This window comes from Talpa occidentalis, unplaced genomic scaffold (assembly GCF_014898055.3).
Source record: "Talpa occidentalis isolate TD23 unplaced genomic scaffold, MPIMG_talOcc4v2.1 talOcc4.8, whole genome shotgun sequence".
Classification (NCBI taxonomy): Eukaryota; Metazoa; Chordata; class Mammalia; order Eulipotyphla; family Talpidae; genus Talpa; species Talpa occidentalis.
Window position 1 is genome coordinate 108,637,763 of NW_023605194.1, and position 23,710 is coordinate 108,661,472.

At 43.2% G+C, this 23,710-nt stretch overlaps 1 protein-coding gene across 7 annotated transcripts in view; it reads right to left on the bottom strand.

Moving 5' to 3' along the window:
- ARHGAP10 (Rho GTPase activating protein 10) overlaps nt 1-23,710 on the bottom strand; it is a 253,278-nt gene that overhangs the window by 41,533 nt on the left and 188,035 nt on the right. For all 7 annotated transcript variants that reach the window (XM_054690276.1, XM_054690272.1, XM_054690274.1 and 4 more), the window contains one exon: nt 303-453. In XM_054690276.1, the coding sequence (XP_054546251.1) occupies nt 303-453 (151 nt within the window). The remainder of the gene's footprint in view (nt 1-302; nt 454-23,710) is intronic.

Here is a 23,710-nt window from a genome sequence, read left to right on the forward strand (position 1 = left end):
TTCCATTTGTCTCAGGGTTATGTAACCTCACAGGAGGTCACACAAGTCTCCCAAAAAAGAAATTTAAGCTGTCTTTTAAAAATAAAAAAAGAACCATGCATAGCACAAACACACAACTGAAACTTGCATTCTCTCCCTGGCATGAAAGCTTTACCCTCCCTGTTAATCTCAAAAATTATAATCTTAAGGGAACAAGAAATTAAAACACAAAGCATAGAAAACTATAGCCTGCCCTGGGGACATATGATATGTCATATTCTCAACAAGCTGTCAAGCAGAAAAAAATAGAATTAACACCTTACCATCCTCCAGCTCAAGACAAAGATTATACACAGCCACGGGTCTCTTAATCCTCTGGCCAAGTCTCTTCGATTGTCTTGGTGGCGCATTTGGGGGCGATGTGGACTGGGACATTGGCTCAGGCAATGTGGCATCAGGCAGGGTCCTAAAGATCTGTCACCGAAGCACAAAAGACATTAATTATTTCCCATCAACAGAAACCTGTGTACTGCAACTGCAAAGCGGCATCAAACAACATTTGCTATGTTCATTTAAAATGGGCTGGAGCCCAAAATCTGCTCCTTTGAACTTAAGGGAGAGGTGATGAGCCTTTTATTTATTTTTCCTAACTGAACCTTTCAAAATCAAATTTCTTATTAAGTAAAAGTGGTATCAAATCGTTCTATTTCAAAATAAATCCATCCCCTAGCTGAGCAAGTATAATTATGCTGACCAGGTGTAGACATTCCCCCACTTCTACATCCACAAATGGAGTAGTCAGGAAAAAATGCTAAAAACAAATACCCCATTAGATTTCACACAGGGTTATATTTATGCCAACATGCCCGTCTCAAGTTTTTTTCAAAGTACATAAACAGAAACATATGACTGCAAATGATTTTTACACATTTAAAAATAGCTCAGGCCTATGAAGTTACCTTTCGGATTCCAAGCACAGTTTTCATAAAACGCTTTGCAGATTTTATCAATTCATTTAATACCTTCCAGCTTCTCTTAATTATTTGCCCCCCATTTATGAAGCCTAGAATATCAGCACCTTGACACTCTACACAGTCATTCGCATATCAGCAATAGCCTTCATTAAAATGTGCTGCTTCTTTGCTCAGCAATTGTTTTCATTCGAGAAAAGCAATCTGCAAATGTCACACAGAGGTGACTTATAATAAACCTTTCCACAGCCACCTTGATCTGACATCAGAGGCCTCCTGTACCCCCCATGAGTGAAGAACCTTCAGTCTTCAGTGAAGTCATAAAATATTTTGAGACATCAACCTGACATACACTGTCTCTCCGGAGGGCTGACATTCCTCAAGTGGAAGCAGGAAAGGGGAAGCAAGCAAGCCAGCATTAAACACAATGTAAATATAAAATTCACAGTAAAAACACCGTGGGGAGGCCCCTCACTGCAAGGAAGTGGTTATTTATGCATTTGACTTGCCACATGGGCACATGACCTGTGTATACAATGAGGGCATCACTTACATCCTTGTATCACATTCAATAACAACCATGTCGGAGTTACAATCGCCAAGACTAAAAGTTCTCACCTAAAAACTATTATATACCAATAAAAATATAAACCATTTCAACAGAGCATTTGCTTGATAGTACCATACTGCCCCCTCATGTGTAAATGGAATAAAAACTGATTTAAATGACTGTGGACAAATATTCGCTAGTGAAAACTGAATTGAATGCTCCAGTGGGTAACTGCTGGCGCCATCTTTTCCTTTACCCTGTGCTCCCTTAAGGAAACAATCTGGGAAACAGCAAACTACTTCTCTGCCTTTAAAATCCCTCTGCTTTCTAGACTCTTGCCCACAGCTGGATTTACTGCCATCTGTCATTGTTTAAGTTAAAGACAGCTGTAGAGTGGTGGGGACAGGAGAGAATTTAGGTTCAGAGTATGACCCTGGTGAAGGAGAGAAGATAGGAAAACTTAATTCTACAGAAAGAAAACAGTGTCTATGTGTGAACCACATCTGGAACAGCTTCTTAACTCACTTATGTTTGATCTTCACAAGCGTGGCCAATGCCTTTGGGATGTCCCTGGAATAGCAAAATCAAACAATATGAGACACAACACAGCCAAAGTCTAGAAAAACCATGGAAGAGTCAGATTCCAAGCACCAGCTCTAGAGATGTGATAACCTTCCCAGTAAAACTTCCAGGAAGATCACAGTGCCTGGAATGGTGCAAACACTGAGAATTCTTGCTTATCCTCTTCTTCCCCCTCCTCCTTCATCTTCAAGTGAGAAGGTCATGCAGGTAGGGGATGAGTTGTGGGGATAGCCCTAGTCTACAGAGCCTAGTCCGTAAAGCTCCCCAGGTGACTTTTTGTGTAGCCAAGACTGAGCAACAACAATGTCAACAAGTATCCCATGGCATCCTACACTTGAATCAGAAGGAGCAAAGTTAATATACAAAAATCAGAAAAATTAATCTGGGCAAACTGGTACTGACCATCCGTTATCAATTCCTCAGATCTTCTCAAGTCCTAATGTTTCCAAAATTTTAAAGACCACCCTTTCTCCCAATAAGCACGACTGCATTAGCACTTCAAGAACGAAACTATCATCCAGACGAGTGGGCCCCAGAGCACAGAAGCTCACTTGAGAAGGCACTGTCCTGGCTAACACACAGTCCCAGTCTAGACCTATTGCTCATTCTTCTCATGTGTATAAACTGAGTGTCATAATACCTACCTCTCAAGTTACCAAAGGAATTAAACGTGCCAATGCTTAGAAATGTTTAACACAGCACATGACACAGCAATAATTGGTATAAATTATACACCAGAAATATATGGCAACTATTAGCCCTGGTAATATGACTGCATCTGGTAAATAATGACAAAATGATTACAGACCCTCATCACTCCCCCAGCCACTCTTTTGATAGGGCAGTAACTTCTTGGCATCTTGAATATTCCTCAAATGCAGTTTGCTTTGATTCTGGTGTTTATGGAAATGCTCCTCAGGCAATGGGCTAACAGAAAGCAGTCAGCAGAGTGCCCTGTCAAAAGTTCGGTCACCAGGAATCAAGCAATTGCTTTAAGTATTTATTTCTCCACTTCAGCACTGAAGTTTGAGATTTATTACTTCCTTTTTCATTGAAAACATTTAGCATTCAATAAACACCTACTAGGTGGTAGGCCTTCTCCCATTCAAGTTAATATGCTCTGCAACCATTGAGGTAAGTGATGTTCCCCACATTTTAAAATGAGAAAAGTTCAAAGATTAAACAAATAATCCAAGTCTCCACAGTTTGGAAAGGTAATGTCTGAATACCCAACTCTGAATCCAAAGCCCATTTCCAGGTTATAAAACAAACAAAATTTAATGCTTAGGAAAAAAACGTACTAAGTACAGTGTGCTGTTTCAAAAGACTACAACTGGACAATATTTATATAAACTCTCCACCAGTGTGCTATCCCCCTAGGTGCTTCCAGAATGCATTACCTTTTACATGCATTTACCTGTCTGCCAACACACAGGCCTTCGTTCTAAATTATTATTTTTCTAAGCTACAAAGCTAAGCTCTCAGGGTTCTTTCAAAGACCAGAAATAATTTGAAGGGATATTCTTTATACATTTAGAAGATGAGGGAACAGTAAACTATTTACCTGAAAATAGTAAGTCTTTCTTTTTTTTGGGGGGGGGGTTATAACATTCTAGAAATTAATTAAATTTTAGCTTATTTTGTCCCATAGAGCCAAGATGTGCCATCTTTAAGTATAACACTGAATTTCAATTCTAGAACCACTGCATGGATGCAAATTCCTCTACCCCCTGGGTCAGCTTCCAAAACCATTTGACTCCCCTAACTTCCCTTAGCATCAGGTACCCACCTCACCTTTGTTCTGGGACAGATGGACTCCCCAATAAGCAGTATTAAGAATCAAGAGAGCAAGTCTACGTGACACTTTTTTTTTTCAGGGTAGAAAATTTCATCCCTGCACCTACGTATTTACAACATAAAAAAAACTTAAACCAGACAATCCAATGACAAAAAACAAAACTCCACGCGTAGGCGTTGTCAGGTAAGTAAGCACTTATTCAGGTCTCCTAAGAGTGCCAGCCCAAACACAAGTCTGGCACTACTGTTTAAGGTCACAGAATCCTCAGACTGACACACGATGTTTATGCCCACGGGACTCAGCCACACGTGTAAATCTCTGACTCCTCCCTGGCCTGCCACCAGGGCCCACATGTGGACAAGAACAGACCACTTCCACCAGAAATGCTGTGCAGATAACAGAAAATAAGGTTGGTCCCTGAAAATGTTTCTTCAGTACCCAACTCAAACCTGCAGCACTCAGCTGAGTTAATGAATATCATGGTTCAAGGAAACATGAAAAATAAAGGTCATTCTTAATTTTTAAAGCTGTTTCTACAGGAGAGTCTACTGACCTTTACAGTGATGGGAAGATTACTAATAATTTTTATATTCCTATCATCTGGAATAACAGCTGCAGCTCCTGGGTCCTGGAAATGTACCTGCATCATGCCAAGTACTCAGCCAACAAAGATTTGAACCCAGAGCTTCAGATCCCAGGGCGCACATCTGGGTGACCATGCTCCCCACCTCCACTACCACCCCGTCATAGGAAGTGGAATCTAGGCTACGTCCTCAACAGTGATGTCACATCTCGTATAACTCCACCTCCACATAGAGACACAGGTACAGCCAGGAGAAAGCTGGAAATCAACATAAGCCATTGACAGAGAAAGGAGAAACAAGTTTTCCAACACTATTTCTAAAATATGGACCTGCAAAGTGGCCAGTATCACTTTCCGTGTCAGTCTACAGTGTGTCTGGACAAACACTTCTCACCTCGGGGGTTCTGTGACTTTCAACTGGCTCCGAGGCAGCCTGGCCTTCCGCCTCCATGGGACAGCCTGGAACTTTCCCATGGCCTGTGCTTGGAGCAGGAACAGTGACCCCCTTCGCTGAGTATGTGTCTTTTAGAGAACATTTAGCTGAAGCTGACAATAGGGACTGACAGTAAAACACCAGTTGGGCTCAGGCAGGGCGCTAGAAATATTCTAAAGCTTCATGGGTGTTCTGGTTCATTCAAATCAGAATCTCAGAGCTGACAAGGACCCTGGCTCTCCCTTAGCCAACCTCTGTATTTCACAGTGAACACACAGAGCAGCCTTGCTAGTGCTCACAGGGTCTTGATTAACTCAGGCCTCAATGCCAGGGGCCAGTCCCCCATCCTGCTGGCTCCGACCCCTTCTATCCCACAGGCGATCCCTGTGCGCGGCCCTCCTCGTCAGGGAGTGTCTGCTCAAAGGCTGACACTGTTCAGTGTTCCCACAAGCATTACATGCTACAAGCCTGACACACAGGAGCGAGCTGACGCTGAGCATGTGCAGGGCCTGGCTGGTGCTCTGCTGTCGGCACGAAGCCTGTCCTTGAAGTCACAGCACAGTGAGGAGGGCGGCCAGGCTGAAACAGGGAGAGGAGGCACAGACATTCCTAGGCTAGCAGCCCTTTAGCCCACAGGCCTCGTCTTAGCTGAAACTTTTGGAAAACCAATTTCAAGTTTGGTTTACGACTTAAAAAAAAAAGTAAACAGTAATATTTTTGGGAATTTATCAAATTGATAAGAGCTTCTTTCTGCACTTTTAATGTTCAGACCCCCTTCCCAAGTCTCACACTGATTTCTGTAGTTGCTCTCTGCACTACACAGAGTTACTGACACTGGTTCCCATCTTCGAGATTTCAGTAAATGAAGTGATCAACTGGACTTTATAATATGGAACATCCTCCAGGATTCCCTGCCCCAAACTATGGGCATCTTCAGTGGCATTAACTGTAGGTGCAACATCAGTGTTTTCTGTCTTTCCAGGGTTTAACAGAGAACAGCAGACATAAGAAGAAAGAACTGGATGATATATTGGAAACCAAATGGCATTTAAGACATTTTCAAATGCTCGTTCAATTCTTTAGACTGGTCTCCATAAGGTGAACCTCTGATTAAGCCAAAGCCGCACAACTCTGAAATGCATAGTGTGAACGTATCTACCCAATTATAAAATGTTGTTTTCTGGTTTGCAAACCTTTAAAAACACTCCAGGTGCAGTTTTATCAATTTGCACCTGCAAACATTTGGGAAACGCAGCACACACTTTCCAAGTCAGAAGAAAACACTTTCCCAAACACAGCTGTAACTCTGACTTTCATAACCCAAATGTCTACAAATATTCTTCACTGAATAAAAAGGCAAGACTAGCTAGAATGTTTTTTTCAGTGTGTCCTTTGTTCACACGCAAACAAAAAATTGTACATTTTCACCATAAAATCCTAGAATAATAATGAAGAAATATACTCTGTCAATTCTCAGGCAAATTCTGTGATAAAGGATATTCCTTTTATTCTCCCTTCGGCCTTCCATTTTGGGATATAACTTCTCAGCTTTTTTTTTTTTTTTTTTTCCCATTCTTATTCTTTCTGGGACTCAAGCCTCCATCAGAATTCACTTGGCCCTGTAGCAGCACAACAGATCACAGCCCAGGCGCCCACCGCTCACATTTCCCCCAAGGCCAAGAAATCCACAAGGAGGTGTCTCCACCATCTCCCCTGGCCCAGGCAGGGCTAGCACAGTCATGACAGAGAGCAGGACCCCCCACACACACATCCCCATGTTACCTGGAAAACTCTAACCTGGATACAAGTCAACACGTTTAGAAATAACTAATCTCATGACATTTTTTCTTTAGGGATACAAGTCATGACCTCCGGGGAGGCTGGGATGACCATGTCCCAGCAAAAGAAACTACATCCTGACCTAGTAATTCTGCAAAAAGAAACGTGTGAATTTTAATCACAGTGAAGAAAACATTTCCCGAAGGCATGTACATGATTATATTTATCACAATCATCTGGAACCTTTTCCAAGTATGTGTGCCCCAGGCATGGCCCTCATTTTCAAGAGATAATGCAACACAACTCCTTTTTTTCCATTTTAGTTCTCATAAAAATAAAAAGCCTAAAGCAAAAACAAGCTTTGAAGGTGGTCAACGGTGGTACTTTATGAGAAGCTGCAAGAGAGTTGGGGGAGAGGGTAGGATGGGGGTAACCACTGCTCCCAAAATTTATAGATGGTTGTTTGCGATTTTCATTTTTCATAGACTTTTCCCAAATTACCATGTATTCAAGTTACAGAGGTGATAATATCCATGACACTCCTTGTAGTAATGTTGGTAAACGCACACCCAAAGAGTTCTCCAAAAAGGTTAAAAAAAAATACCCAGCATCTCATGCACAGAAACATTTCTGCTCAAAGTTGGATGATTATTCTTGAGAGGTTTTTTCTTTCCATGCAGCACTTGCCAGCTTTATATAAGTGAGTGTTCTCAGCACAGCAAATGTGGATGTGAGGCGCTGAGACCTTCGTAGTATTCAAGACCCTCATAACAGGTGAGAGGTGGCCTCTACTCCAGGTGAGATTCAATTTCTAAATACATTAAGGACAAAGCTCAATTTCACCTTCCCGCTAAAGTGTTTCTGATTAGAGGGTTAGAAAATATTCATGCATATATTTTAAAAACAGACCCTCACCCCTTTCAACTCAAGTCTCTTTGAGGGTCACATTCTGGAGCCCCCAACACCAATGTCCCCTTCTGGGGGCTCTGCCTTAGGGATGGTAACGGCATAACCCGAACCCAGTCCCTGCATCTGAATGGCAAAGTCTCGACAGGACAGCAGTTGGGTTCCAAGCACAAAAGGGAAGTTTTCTTGACAGACCTCAGGCGCAAAATACACCCAATCACGAGGAACGAGCTCTGCTGCCTGGAGAAGGGCATTCTGTTGATTGGAAGGGGAATGCAGTCTGGATCAAATAGCCATTAAATAGTCATAGACCCACACTCAGGAGACAGCGCACGGCATCCTCTGCACTGCCACTGACGTGTTAATCATCAAGAGTTGGCACCCACATCAGGAGCGAATCTTCAGCGCCTGCCAAACCGGGTCACGCATGCTTACCTTCGTCACAGGACAATTTCAAGGACTCTTAACATCACACGTTAGTTTACGGGAGGGTGAGCACACTCTACTTGGGATTTTTATGTAACTTAAATCCCACTGACAAATGCAGAGGAACCATCGATGAACGCTAACACTTTATAAAGGATCCTGCCCAGAAAAAGGATTCTTCAATACCCTCAGGGTGACTCTTAATGGGTTCCAGAAATTGTAACTAGAACAAAAGTGTGTTTACAATTTAGAAACCTGTGGTTGTTTTTAAACATGGCCGCACATTCTTCACACTCTAACCCACCAAGAGGTGGCATCTATGACCCCGCCTTGAATCTAGATCAGCTCCCAACCGCACCCACCAACACTGCGTGCCTTCAGGATGCAAAACGATGTCTGACACTGGATCATACAAAGCCCTCTGGTATCTGCCTGTTGGCTGGGACACCCCCTCCCGTGCCTGCCGTGCCCCGTGAACAGGCTGGTGTAGGTGCCTCTGCCCGCCAGTCCCAGAGGAGTCCAGCCTGTGTCAGGAACAAGTGAGGACAGAAGCCTGCAGAGATTCCAGCCCCAGCCAAGGAAGACTCCCCAGCTTATACCTTTAGGAGGATCAGCATCGTTTATCTACCTCCCAAACACACATAACCGTCATCTACTCATGAAGAGTGAAGTTAAGGGTATTTCACAAAACAACTGGTCTCTTCAAAAGCACCAGTATCATGTAAAACAAAAGCTAGAGAAACTATCCTACATTATGGAAGACTAAAGAGTCACAACAATTACATCACATACAAGGCCTGCGACTGGAAGGCATCCTGAATTGGGGGATTTTTCTACAAAGGTAAGGTTTGACATCTAGCCAATATGAACAGGCTTCTCAGTTACACATCTACAAGTCAACGCCTGCTCAATTGCAGGCTCTGATTCAGCAGAGCTGGATGGGAGTGGGAGCTAATTTTCTCATTTCTAACAAAATGCCAGGTAATTGTCCACTATTAGACCATGAGCCACACTCAGGTGATGTATAATATTATGTAACTAAATTGTGTCAACTTCCTGTATTTGCCCTTGATTTTAGAAGACCCTATGCTGAGTATTTACAAATGAAGGTGCATGATATATGGGAGTGTAGTCTCAAATGGTTCAATAGCAGCAGAAATCACAACGAATTCTATGGCAGAGGATATACCAAATGCCTTTGTATTTGTTGGCAACCTTACTGTGAGTCCTAAATTTTTCCAAGGAGAGTTTGGAGAAAGAAACTGTATTAGGTAAATTAGTATCATCAACCTTATAAGGTTGCTAGACTGATTTCAAGGATACAGATGAAAAAATTGAATTTCTTGGAGAGATTGCAAAGATGAAAGAGTGAAGCACTAATTTTTTATTAGTTTTTTTAATTATTTTTTTACATCATTGTTCATTTTTAAACCATATTTGCTTCTCCCACCCCCTCAGGTGTAGTCCCCACAGTTTCCTTCACCAATGCACCCGTGCACCATCACCTCAGTCCCCTGTGTCAAGCAGTAATATTCTTGCAATTAAAACGTTTTGTAGCCTTGGGAGAGCAACTTAACCTCCTCAGGTCTCAGTTTTCTGATCCAGACAAAAGGGCCACACCAGACTAGAGGATTCCTCACCTCTCAAAAACGTGATGAACACAAGTCAATGCACCCTTTGGTCATGTATAGTGGCGGTAGAGCGAGAAGTGATTTTCCTTCACCCTTCATAGTCCAGGGGAAGAATGAAGGCAAGCATATACCCAAACTGTCTCCACACGACCAAGAGCAAGTTATTATAAAAATACCTCTGACCTCACAGACACCTAAGAGGATCTCACGGGATCTCCTTCTAGTTTGACCATCCAGACAAGGGACAGAACTACATTCCTCTAGACCAAGCTTCTCCTCCTCAGCACCACTGACATTTTGGTCTGATCTTTCTTTTTCAGTGGCAGGACCATCCTGTGCATGTTCGGCAGCGTCCCTGGTCTCTACCCCCTAGACATCCGTTGCACCCCATACCGGTGTGACAATCAAAGATGCCTCCACATTTTAACACTGTACACCTGAAATCTACATAATGTTATAAACCAGTGGCACTTCCGTTTAAAACAGCCAATGTTTTTACACATTGCCAGATGTCCGCTGGGGGACAAGACCCCCAAGGTTGACATCCACCACTATCAATTAGGGACGTCCTCCAGTAGGGTGCATCTGAGCTCTGGTTCAGAATCTGTTCACAATGGCTGAGTCTTCACTGGCAGATGACATGAAGCTGAGATAGCTACTGGGTAACTTTCTGAGCAAGCAGTGTGTCCAAGAACCTTTCAGCAGGTTGGACTCAAATAAACCAGCCGTCCAGGATTCAGAAGGAAAAATCCCTCCGGCAATTCCTACCCATTTAAATAGCAGCTGCACAAATACCCCATGGAGAATATGGGATGAAAAAGTCAAGCAGGACAGCAGGGCAGGACGAGGCTAGCACGGTCCGCAGGGCGCGCCGATGACATGTTCACATTAACAGACGCAGAGACACCTAGAGCGAGGAGGGCGTGACCCCAGCTGCAGGATTCCTGACTGCCTCCCTCGCGCATTCCATTCTGACCTATAGCAAGAGAATCACTGAGAAACAGGTGTGTCCCCAGAGCAGTGTGACCAGGAAGGCGGGAAATTGAAAACCAAGTCACACAACTGAAGGACCTAGAAAAAAAATGCAACTGGCCCCAGTACCTGAGAACTCCAGATTCTAAAAACACCCTCATGTGGAATCGGCCTTGTGTGTGGCCAGAGGTCAAAGCCAGGGCTGGTGGGTTGAGAATGCAAGAAGGTAAAGGTCAGCTGACTGTGAGGGGAAGCCTTCCCAGTTGTGGGATTTATACAACTCTTGTGCAGGTTAATTCTGGGGACAGTGAGTTTCATGTCACCAGCTGTCCAAGGGCCTTTCTAAAAGAGGTTCAAACAGGACGCAGAGCTTGAGCAGCTGAGCCATGAAGCTGTGAGTGAGAGAACAGATACCATCCCCAAAAGACAGTCTCACCAAGCTATCCAGCCAGGGACTCTCCTCAGTACAGATGCTGACCTGCCACCCTTTTCTCCAGGACAGAACCACCCTTCCCTGACCCTGTAAACACACACACACAGCACCACGCCGAGACCTGCGCCCCCTTCGCTCCCTGGTTCAGTCAGTGGCACTCTGGGTTCTGATACATCCTCGGTGTTCCACCAACAGGCCGGGGGTGGCCCCGGTGTAGGGGAAAATCACAGCTAAGAATTCCTTTTATTCCCTTCCAAAAGAAGAATGTGTCGGATATTCACAAGTACATGAAAAGGCTTTTGTAAACTGTTATTTCATAAATACATTCATCATAAATAGTGTCACCCTTGCTTGGCCCCTGAAATCTAACCTTTTAATTCTCCCACAGACATGAACAGAGCAAGATGAGTAACCTCTTAGAACTTCATCTAAGCCAGAGCATATATATTGTCCTCTATATCCTATTATGCAGAAATGTGCCATTTTTAAAAAAAACTATATAGATAACAGAGTAGTACAGAGCACTGTTCCGAAAAAGACCAGGGAACCTATTAATAAGTGAAGTGTGTGTGTTAAGGACGCAGCAGGGAGGAAGGCAGGGTAAGGGGAATCAGCCAGGTGCCTACAACTCTAAAACTGCTGTCAATTTGCAATAATTACATGAGAAGATAATTAATCACCTGCAGATCCAGTACTGTATTTTCATTTTTAGAATTTGTATTGTATGAAAAGATGCAGACAACATGTTGTTGTTCTTTAAATACATACCCTGTAAAAATATTCCAATTTCCACTAAAAAAAAAAAACACTCCTCTGAAAGTCAATGGGGAAAGAAAAGTCACTAAAATTCATTTTCAGCGAAATAATGGAACATTCCTTCTGTTGATCACTTGTCAAAGACCTCTCCAGATCTGTGTGGTATCAAACCTCCACCACTGTATCAAGCTCACAATTCTCTAGCTCAGGAATCTGGGTGTGCAGCCTCGGCTGGGGTCAGTCAACTGACTGGAGATAGAGGGAGGATGACAAGGGCTGGACATCTGAAATGTCAATTTCATTGTCAGTGGACATGCTTGGTTTTGTCTGTTGAAGTCTGGGGATGACTGGGTTGTTTTTTCCATCGGTCAGATGTCTGAGGTGGAAAGGCCGCATGAGCTAGGGTAGGGCTGGCTGGCATCTCTCTTGCCCTCTCTTACACCTCTTAGATGGTGAATCTGGGTTGTAAAGCCTGGTGATCTCACAGAGTTGGACTTCTTCCAAGGCAGCTGACTTCCCCCAGAAGGAATGTTCCAAGAGGAAGGAAGTGCAAGTTGTCAGTCTCTTTAAGTCATGGCTAAGAACCACTTGTGCCTTAGTCTAATCATCCAAGTAGTATCAGGGCCCACCCAGATTCACAGGAAGGAGACATCAGCCTTGCTGTCTCAAAGGGAGGCATGTTTAAGATCTGCGGGCATCTTTAATATGCCACAAAGGGGCACATTTATTTCATGTCCTCATCTGTTATTATGTGTATAATAACCAGACGATGGTTTGGATATCATCAAAACAGCTTAACAATATAAATGCTTCCCTAATAAATGGAATGTGCTAACAGATCAACTATTTCTCCTACCACTACATCAAGCTTTTGCCACCTAAGGACAAGATGGCCACACAAAGGGGTCATTCATCAGAAAGGATGGATGTGAAAGAATGTAAGGAGCTCAAACTCCAAAAAGAATCAGACTCACTATGAAAAGTTTCTTTAAACTGAAGCCTGATTTCTCCAGCAATTTCTAGTTTTATCTAACAGATTAGTCAAACTGACAGATATCTTGCACTCTGAGATACAGAAGTAGAATAACTATTTGGTGATTTAAGTATGTATGTGGTAGTTGGGAGTCTTTTTTTTTTTAAGATTTTTATTTATACAAGAACTAGGGTACAGGTCAGAGGCGGGGGAGCGTGAGAGAATTCACCAGAGACAGAGCGGGGAGCAGAACAGGCAGATGACTGAAATACACTGCTGAGGGGAGCAGCGGGCGAGTCAGGAGAGGTCTGCTGCGCCATGTGGGTAGCTCCCTGGCCAGCTGGGAATCGAACCTGTGCTGAAGAGGCTGTGAACAGCTTCACAGCGTGGCTTGTTCAACCTGCTGCACCACCAGGGAGGCCCTAGGATTTTTTTTAATCAAAGAAGAAAACTACAAATGGGCCATAATTTCCCCAACCTGATAACACTTTGATAATATTGACACATAAAGAATACTGGAAAAATACTAAGTTTTAATCCTCCCCTTCTCTCCCCACAAGAAAATTTGTCAATTATTATTTGTCAATAATTTCATTGAGTCTAGGAAAATAAAAGTTGCCTGTGTAGAGAGCTGCAGGTATGTATAATTTCTATGTATGCCTTTTAACACACAGGATCATAATAGAGATTTAGCTCTATACTTTGATTTTCAGCCATGCATTCAAATATTAACTGAATGCTCACTATGAGACATGCAGTGTTCTAGACATTGGAAATGAATGAGTGTGTGCAAAGGCCCTGAGGCAGAAATAAATTTCACATGTTCCAGGAACACCAAGGAGACCAAGGGTGCCTGGAGTTTGACAGATAAGGGTATGAATGGGAATCTGCAATAAGTGGCATGCAATTTTTTATTTCATTCAGAATGTGGAAAACGCTAGCTTCTTGAAGGATCTTTCTATTTCAGTGTATTCACTTTCTATTAGTGCATAAGAAATTACCACCAACTCTGAAGCTTATGACAACACATCTACTATTATGTATTTTCTGTTTCTTATTGTATATACGGAAACCGTAAGTTATCTTAAAGCTTCCAAACATCAAGAATTCAGGCCCATTGTAACTGGTTCATCTGCTCAAGTCCTCAGCTCACAGGGCAGTGATTAGGTATCAACAAGTCTGCATTATGGAAACTCAACAGGGGATGAATCCGCGTACAGGCTCGTTGGAGTCACTGGCAGAATTAATTTCCTTGCCACTGCAGGACTGAGGGCTCTGTCTTCCCAACAAAACATATGCCTGGGAAAGATATCCCATCACCCTTGATTCTTAAGATTTATTTATTTATACCTACAAGAACTGGGGTATAGGCCAGAGTTGCAGGGGGGTGAGAGGATTCACCTGAGACAGAGTGGGGAACAAAACAGGCAGACTATCCAAAATACACTGCTGAGGGGAGCAGCAGGCAAGACAGGAGAGGTCTGCGCCATGTGGGTTGCTCCCTGGCCGGCTGGGCTGGGGATCGAATTTGCACTGCAGAAGCTGTGGACAGCTTCGCAGTGCTTCGCTCAGCCCCCTATGCCACCAGGAAGGCCCATCACCCTTGATTTTACTGGCTAGAATCAAGCCCCACTCCCACCGGCACTCAAGGGTCTGGATCACTGGAGGCCACCCTTGGTTGTGTCCACCTCTGTCAGTATTTACAAACCTACCTCATTCTTTTTATGGACCACCAAGAGTTTCCTCTCATAGCCATCACATAATTTATTGACTCCTCTTGCCCACCGCTAAAGGCTATTTGTTTCTGGAGCTTTCTCATGAAGATGCATGTGGCACTCTATGTTGATACGAAATTTGGGGAGAATATCTGTAGAGTGCTTTGTAGCAGACAAACTGCCTTCAAAGCATGAATGCATTTTAAAATTTTGCTGTCCAGCTGCCCCAGAAAGGCTACTCTAGTTCACATTCGCACCCACAGTGCCAGAGACAACTTCTCTCCCGTCATTTACTGGAACTTTACAGCCTTCTTCAAACAGGTGTTCTTCACCTCCTGATTCAGGCTGATGGAGACTCAGGTAGTTTATCTTTTCTTGATTTGGGCTTCCACTCAGGTAATGTAGCTTTTGGGATCACAATTATAACAGATGCAATCCCCCACTGTATGTTCTCATTCTTACTGCTTTTAAGAAGCCATTTTAGTTATTACTTTTAGTCTGTTACTACAAGGGATCATTTTAGTTTATCTAATAGCACCTCAATCTGTTCTCCTGCACTATCTAGGTATACCAGCTGATCTGTAAATAACGTAAAACCTTCCCCTTCAGTATTCTATACCTCCTCCTTCTTTTCTCTCCTTTGTTGTCTAGTATTTTTAATACAGTTTTGATTAGTAACAGCAAAGTGTGTCAAGCCTCATGTTCAAAGGCTTGATAAGCATATCAACAGTTAAAGGAGCACACAGAACACTAACTTAAGTGTTAAAGTGTACATTTTAAGTTATTTTTAGGAAGTAGTCATGATTTCTGCTTTATTAAAGTACTGGATTAGGAACTGATATAAATTCTGCCAAGTGCTTTAAAGGCCTCTAATAAAAGATTTTCTCCTCGGACTTAATAACATGGTATGTGATATTCACGTTTCTTAATATTGAATTGTCCTCATTATTTCAGGGATGAACTCAACTTAGATTGAAATATTAGTCTATTAAAGTGCTGCTGTTATTTGTGGATGTATTATTTAAGATCTCTGCATAATATTCATAAATAAAATTGATCGACAACTTTCTCTCTTACAGACTTTGGCATGACGGCCCTCCTGGTGTCATATATAAAGAACCTGAATTTTACCTTGACTCTGCCAGGAACCAGTTTAAATACCAAGCAATTAAACTGTTTCTTCCAAGTTTAAAATAACTAACTTTTGACAATATCGGAGTCTGGTGCTTTCTGAGGAATGGATGGCAGAACTTCGAAATGGTGTCTTTTGTTTCTCCTCACTAATTTCATTCAGATTTTCAAAATTCTATGTATTGTGTATCTCTGGTTATTCCCATATTATTCCTGTTTCTATATGTGAATCTTCTCACACACCCCTTACCTTGCTTTTATCTTGACAAGTCTGGCCCAGTTTATCTGTTTTTCTTTATTTTGCACCCTCACTGCCCTGCCCCCATAAAACCTGAGATTTATTTTTTAAAAATACTTTTTTTCTTAATTTATTAATTTCATCTTTTATATACTTTCTTCAAATTGGGGGATTGGGTAGTGGAAGTTTAACTTACTTCATTCTTTCTGGCTTAGTGGTACAATTACTTAGGTTATAAGCTTCCTTCAAGATATAATTTTTGCCCTTGTTTTAAAGGTTTGATATGCGTCTTTTCCAATTTTTCTAGATATTCTGTAATTTCTTAAGTTTCTCCTTTGACCCATAAATCATGAAAGTTTTTAAATTTCACACGTCCAGGGAACTTTCTTCCTTCTATCATTATTACTGTTGTTAATTTCTAGATTTCGAGTGTTATGATCAGAAAAAGCAGTCTGCATTGTTTGTCTTTTTGAAATTTGGGGTTTCTTTTTGCCCAAAAGTAGATATTCAAGACTTATAAACACTACTTTATTGTCTTCTGAGCTGCTGTAGGAAAATATGAGGCGAGCAGATGTACCTTCCCAAAGGAATTTTTTTTTCCTCAAAATCCAATAACAGAACCACAATATTATCTCTCTAAGGAGAAATTCTGGATGTCTTAAAATACAGAATTGACATTTCCCCAAATTCAGTAAACTCTTTGATCAGATTAAGGTCTCCCGTTGATTCAGGAAAAAAAGTTTCTTCTATTTCACCACCAAGATTATTTCTGCCCTCCGTGTTTCTCTACCCAGCAGAGTCTTGAGAGAGATCTCCCTCACCCGCCGTGTGCACTAGTTTCTGACGTCCTATATCTTTCTAATTTCAATGAATACAACTGTTTCATCGCTGGTGGTACAATCTATTTAACTTTTGAGTCTATTCATTTCCATTTTTAATTTGTTCATTTGTCTTGAAATGTTTTTTTTTAGGTGTCAGTCTGCTTTCTTAGCAAGTGCCTTTTAAAAATTGTCTTTCACCACTTTATTTTTGAACTCCCTTTTTACTGGAAATTTAGTTCCTCCACAGACATCAATTTTAGTAACTTCATTTCTTCTCTTTCTTAAATCAGTATTTCTTCCAAAATAGTTTCTTCATCCACAGTTTACATTTGTCTCCTCCTGCTGCTTACATTCACGTAGCTCCACACGGGTTATTCTGGGCTGATTTCAATTACACTGATGTTTTAAACGGGCAGCTCTGTCAACACTTTCCATTCACACCACTACACTACGGGTGACATCTCCTTGAATCTCTTCCCATGTTTTGGGTCTGTTTTCTTCTTCTATGTGCTACAATTTTGCCTGCCCAAAGTTCTACAGACTGAGCACATGGCATTTAGGTCAGCTAGAGTTGCCACAACAGAACACCACAATGAGAAGGCTTAACCAACAGGAATCTATGTTCTCATGGTTCAAAAGCCTGCAAGTCCAAGACCGAGGTGACAGCAGAGCTTGGTTTCTTCTTCCTTGGCTTGCCAATAGCTCCTTCTCGACGTGGCCTCACACTGCTTTTCCTCCATGCAAGGAACATTCTCTGTCTCTTCTAAGGACAGCAATCCTATTGGGTTAGGGATCTATGACGATGTCAGTTAAACTTTAAAGACCCCATCTGCAAATGTAGTCACATTCAAAACTGTGGCTTTATGAGTCCCCATGAATTTCAAAGGGACACAATTCGAACGTCCATCTCTATCCCAGGGCTATAAGGAGAATAAGGACTCGACCAGGGCAATTTGCACACTGGCCTTTGACTTCAGGTTTGCCAAAATGCCCACCTCTAAGTTCTCTTGCTTCGTAGCCCCGTACAGGATTCCAGCAGAGGCCTGGCCCTTCAGCAGGAGTGTCTGTCCTAAGTGGCCAGTGCAGAAGTTGGATAACTGGATCATATGGATTCTTGTTTTTAATGTGTTAAGCAGTTTCTACAATGCTGCACCAATATACATCCCCACTAGAAAAGGGTCCCATCTCTCCTCATCCTCTCCAACACCCATCGTGTCTTGACTTTTGGATAACAGCCCTTCTCATAGGTATGAGATGATATTTGAAGCGGTTTTGATTTGCATTTCCAAAGGGGGACTTTTGTAGATTGCATAAGCATCTGATCCATTTTGCATCCGTGGGAAGCTGAGTTAGAAGGAAAACAGAGCTGAACCATGTGCTTTTTTAGAAACTTCATTTGCTGGTCCTGCATCTTTTCCTCCATTTGGCTGATAATCACCAAGGCATTTTGTTTCTTTTAAACTATTTTTGGTTTATGCTGTAAGATTCTGAGATCTGTCTATACTCTGCCATCTTAAAGCATGTACCTGCATATCTGTTTTAGATAACAATCAAAAATAAATAAGCAGAAAGTAATATACTATCACCATGGCAACCTGCAAGTAAAGCTTGATATACTTCACTACTGCCCCCACTCTCTCCATCGTCTGTAAATGGGACACATTTTCATGGAATTACTTCATCCAAGCAGGGGTCCTTAACTAAGATCTCCCATAGACACTGTGTTTGTGTTTGCCCAGGAATCGTATGTAAACAGTGTATATGCATTTGTCATTTTTTCAGAAACTGGGATTGTTATCTTTGATCAGATCCTCATGGGGATATGAAATATAAAAACCGGTAAGGAATCACTGATGGAAAACAATGAACCAGACAGCTGCCAAGAATAGGAAACAAGAGAGGATAAGGACCCTTTTACAACCATTTGGATTCATCTGAATAATAAAGTTAAGAGAGTTTTCTTTTAAGTTACATGGAACTTGGGTAAAACCACTGCAGACTTCCAAAAACATTCAAAGTAGATGTGTCTGCGGCTTTAGGAATTGTAGGCAAAAGCCCAAGCCTGCAGGAACCAGGGAATAAAAGAATAATACTCTAGAAACAATGGGCCTTCCCCATCCATCCATCAATACACACTGCTCACTTTGCGCTCGTTAGCACGTTAAGCACAAATGACCTAATTTCTTCATCAAATTTTGAAAATGATGACTAATCCGCTTAGCAGTCCTCATTTCCACCTCAACAGAGAAGCCCAGCCTTTGAAGCCTTCCCTGGAGAAGGGATATTTCCACGTTTACTTATTGCTGAGGTAAGGAAAGAAAAACAATTACTTAAAAAAAGGCAGAGTCTATAAATAAATTCCACTTTCAATATACCAAAAAAAAAAAAAAAAAAAAAGTAAAGTTGATCCAGCCACAAATTAAAGAGAGCAGGGGGCAGATACTGAGAATAACAGGTCTAGATAGGATCCAGATCTTGTCCGTGTCTGAGGCACACTCTTTCCTCACGTGAGCAAACACAAAATGACTGGCGTTCACAAGGGATGATAAACCTCCTTCAAAACCTATTAATCCAACCACTTTAGAGATTTGGTTTGGCACAATCTACTATTTGCAGCCCATGTGCACTTTTGGTAATTAAGAATAAGGAATAATGACGACAAACAATACACCAGCTGGGCACTGATTAACCAGAACTTTCTCGTGCACATGCCCAGGCCCTGGCACGCACAGCTGTAGTGACTATATAAAGCGCGTGACTTCACGAAATCAAATACAGAGATTTCCTTTCTTACTCCCACACATTCCAACAAAGACATACATAAGCACTTTTGTGCAATTGAAACTTGGAAGCAGCCATGTAGAAATATCGGCGGAGACACTATGCATCATTTAAGCTTAAAAGGAAAAAAATACAGTCTTGTTGTTTTTGGGACCAGAGACAGACCACAAGGTACTTCTAACTGTGGGATTTAACTGCTTGAAACCCTTTTTGGAACCAGACAGGTTATGAATGAATAAAGCAAGCTGTGCAACCTTGGACAGGTTTATGTCGACTCTCCAAGCTTCGGCTTCTTGCATTCACCTACAAACTGCAGAAAACACTACTTACTACCTGGCCTCTCAGGCAGGGCCAGCTGTTTGTGCACAGACCGGAGGAACAAGAGCCAAGAGCATGTGCAGCACCAGGCGCTCTGGAACCCTTAGGTGGAACTGCTTCCCTAAGACACCAGAATGCTCAGGAAAAAGAATCCTGCATTCTGTAATTTTATCCACTATACTCACTGCAGGCCCACCTCCCTGGCAGTGAATGGAATGGGTAAGTATCTTCTAAAGAAACAACAAAGTTGATTCACAAAAGGAACTCCTACCTAGCACATTCCACCTTGGAAGTGCAGAATGGGTCTTAACTCAGCATTGGACAAAGAAAGTTACTAAGTTTCTCCTAGGTCCAAACACAAGTTAGGCCACATCACTAGATTTCTGCTGAGTCAGAGCTGGTGGCACTGCTGTCTTTCTCACTAAGTGCTGGACTTCTAGAAAACAAATTTTTTTTTTCGTGAGGCAAGGAGGGAACAGCTTAATAAATGTGACTTAAGGGCCTCCCCTGGTGGCGCAGGCGGTTGAGCGCAGTGCTGTGAAGCTGTCCACAGCCTCTGCAGAGCCGGTTCGACCCCCACCGGACGGCAAGGGTCCCACATGGTGCTGCAGACCTCTCCTGTCTCTCCCGCTGCTCCTTTTAGCAGTATATTTCATCAGTCTGCCTGTTCTGTTCCCCGCTCTGTCTGTCTCTGGTGAATCCTCTCACCCTCCCATGCGTCTGGCCTGTACACCAACTATCAGGTCACTTTTACCATGAATAACTTCACACACAGATGAGTAGATAGAGCAATGATTTAATGGAGAGAACATAACACATTCCGATGTGCATATCACTTAGTGACATCAGTCACTGATCCATGACCGATCTTAGTTCATCAATATCTCCAGATTATCCTGAACCAAATACCAGGTCAGGACAGCTCTTTAGTAAGCTCTGGGTAATTAGGTTTCACTCTCCCCTAAATTGTGGATACTCTTATCTCTAGTTAATGAGCAACATAGAATACTGCAACAGCTCATAATACTACAGACCCACAGAATTTATCACTACCTGATCAAGAGAAGGCCGATAAAAGTCCCCCGATCTCTATGGCTTGGGGGTACTTTTCCTATGACTACCTAAGAGATCGTTAAAAGAAAAACAGTAATTCTAGAAATACCTGTAGGAGAAGAAATAAAGACTTTGAGCAAGCCCATGGAAGGAGGAGGACAAGTTTGTTCTGGATGGCTGACTCACCTAAGGAATACTGACAAGACTCCAGTTTTTAAAACTTTTTAACATAAAGGTTTCTTATCAAAAGCTCAGAACACAGAGGAGGGAGCAGATCTGAGGAGGGTGAGTGTCACCTAGACCTGGCCAAGCCCAGGCAGAGGGGTGGGGGAGCTTTGACCAGAAGCAGAGAGAGCCCGGCCGCCGACACTGCAGCACCCGGACCCTTGAGAAAATGAGGGGACTCATGGGGCGCGCTCAATAGAGCTTATGTGTGAAAACAGAAATAAAGCTACCCAAACTGATTCCTGCCTTCGGGGTCATGCTCAGGAGAAATTAACCAAATGGAAAGTTCACACACGGAGGGCCTTTGAGGGACTTTCTGTGCCAAATTAATCCAGTGACATAAGGCCACATGGCCCCTAATTATTTATTTTTTTGGAAGCAGAACTTGAGTTTTGTTTTTTTTTTTTCCTATGTCCTTGTTTGTTTTTCACAACATAGGCTTCCTCCCCTCGGGTGCGGTCACCACAGCTTTCCTGATTTTAACCTGTATTGACTACTGTCTCTGATAGCCCCAGGCTGCTCAGTCAAGTTCACCTGCACTTTTCAAATGGCTGAGACACAGCCTTCATGTGGACTGGGGAAGGCACTTCCACAGCAAAGAGGAAGGAAGGGCTCTGCAAGGCCCAGCGACCTTCATCTCTGCTGGAGAAACAAGTCTTCTGACAAGTCTGGGTCCCCGCTACCTGCAGGCTGGCCAGGTGATAGCACCCCTGAGCGCAGCCTGGATGGGACTGGTCCACCCCTGCCCGCACCAACTTCTCTCCCTATTATTAACATCATCAGACCCTTCCGATGGCGTTCTCATCCTCCCTCTGAGACACCCCACGAATCTAGTCCCTGGATTTGATCTCACACACATCACCAGAGACACATCACCAGAAGCTCTCCACCCTGGAACTCTCACCCCAGACCCCTCGCTGCCTGTTATCCCTCTACTGTGATGACCCTCACTGCCAGCTGCAGCCTCCTGAGGCAGTTTACCTGGAAGCCACGCAAGGTCCCGGTATCAGTAAAACCAAATGAAAGCCCACAGTGGCGCTCTCCAGCCTCCCGTACCTGGCCGCTGCCTTTCCACCTGCTCCCAACAGGGGCAACCCTTCCAGAACACACTAGCTCTGTGCTTCTCTGACGACACAATCCTCAAGCTTCTCCACCTGTCACACCCCATTCCACAACCTCTTCAGACACCTACTGAGGAATCTTTCCAAATCCCTCACACTTGGACATGCCGGCTCCTCTGCAGCCTCAGCAGTTTTCTGTCTGTCTGTCCACACCGAGTCTCCAGCATGTCTGCAGTTACCACCGGCCATGTCTTCATCGCCCCCTTGGACACACTGTGAGCCCCCAGTCTCACATCATGTCCGATTCAGAACAGACACACACTTCAAATGTACTCAATTAACCCACAGCAGATACATGTTAATATGCCCAAGTGCTACGGCACAGCTCCAACTTGAAACTCCCTGGGAATTTCACAGCGTGCTGGTCCACCTGGGAAAGGCAAGAGCAGCAAGGCCTTGGTAATGTTTCTGGCCTCCAAACACTTCTTTTAAAAGAGAGTCTCAATGTATTATGTGGCAATGAAGCCAAAACATATGGAATAAGTTTCCTATAAAGTACATATGGGTTTTATAAAAACAGGCAAGAGGCTAGGATAAAATGCGATCGCCAACCAGATTAACGAGGAGTTTTTTTCTTACTCCAAAATTAACAGAGAACCTTCTTGCTTTCATTATAGGTTGAAAGTTGCCTCTTCTGCCTGGGTGTCAACATTTTTCACATTCTCAGGGAGGAAAACTAAGTAACTGAAGAAAAGAAATCATCTTCCTTCAATTGTCATCCTCCACAGCCGGGTCCTCTCCTTGGACACTACCCAGGCCTGCCGCCCCCTCTCCAGGTTCCCATCTCTGCTCTGCTTATCTGTGATCACCACTTCGTATCTCCTCACAAGACAGTTCTTCTCAGCCTCTCCTATCTCTCTCCTTCTCTTTCCCACTGCAAACATGTCTGAGTGGCACTGCCCACCCCCCCACCCCGCTACCCTCAAGTCAAACACAGGTGCTATGGGTGGTCTGTGTGGGCCAGTTGCCAAGGAAACCTGTGGCTCATCCGGGGACAGAGTCCATACAAAGTATTGCTGCGCACCTCCTCGTCAGCAGAAATGGTCCCTTCATAGCAGAGCGCAGACTCTGAAGAGAAGCCCAGCTGAGCTGGAACAAAGCTCAGGGGATGAGCTTGAGTGGACAAGGATGGCATCAGAGAGAAAAGCCAGGTAATGGGGTAATTGTTCTCAGAAAGATGAACTAACCCAAGCTAACAGCTTCTCCTCCTCCTTCCCCCAAAGTAGGTACCCCAACTACCTCTGCTTCCAAAGGTAAACTGATGCGCTCCATGAGGAGTCTGAGGCTCAACAGTGCACCCCTCACACCTTGACAGGAACCCCAGGATCTGAATTAACACTGGCTGGGTGTTCACAGCACTGTGGGGCCTGGCCACCGAGGGAGAGGGAACCCAAGAGCCCTCCACTCAGCTCTGGAAAGCTTCATCTCCGCGAGCTGGCCCCATTTGATCTGCTCTAACTATTATAATGGGATCATCGTTGCCACTTGGAAATTCCTGTAAGATTTGTTAACAAGGTAAAAGCAGCACTATCTAC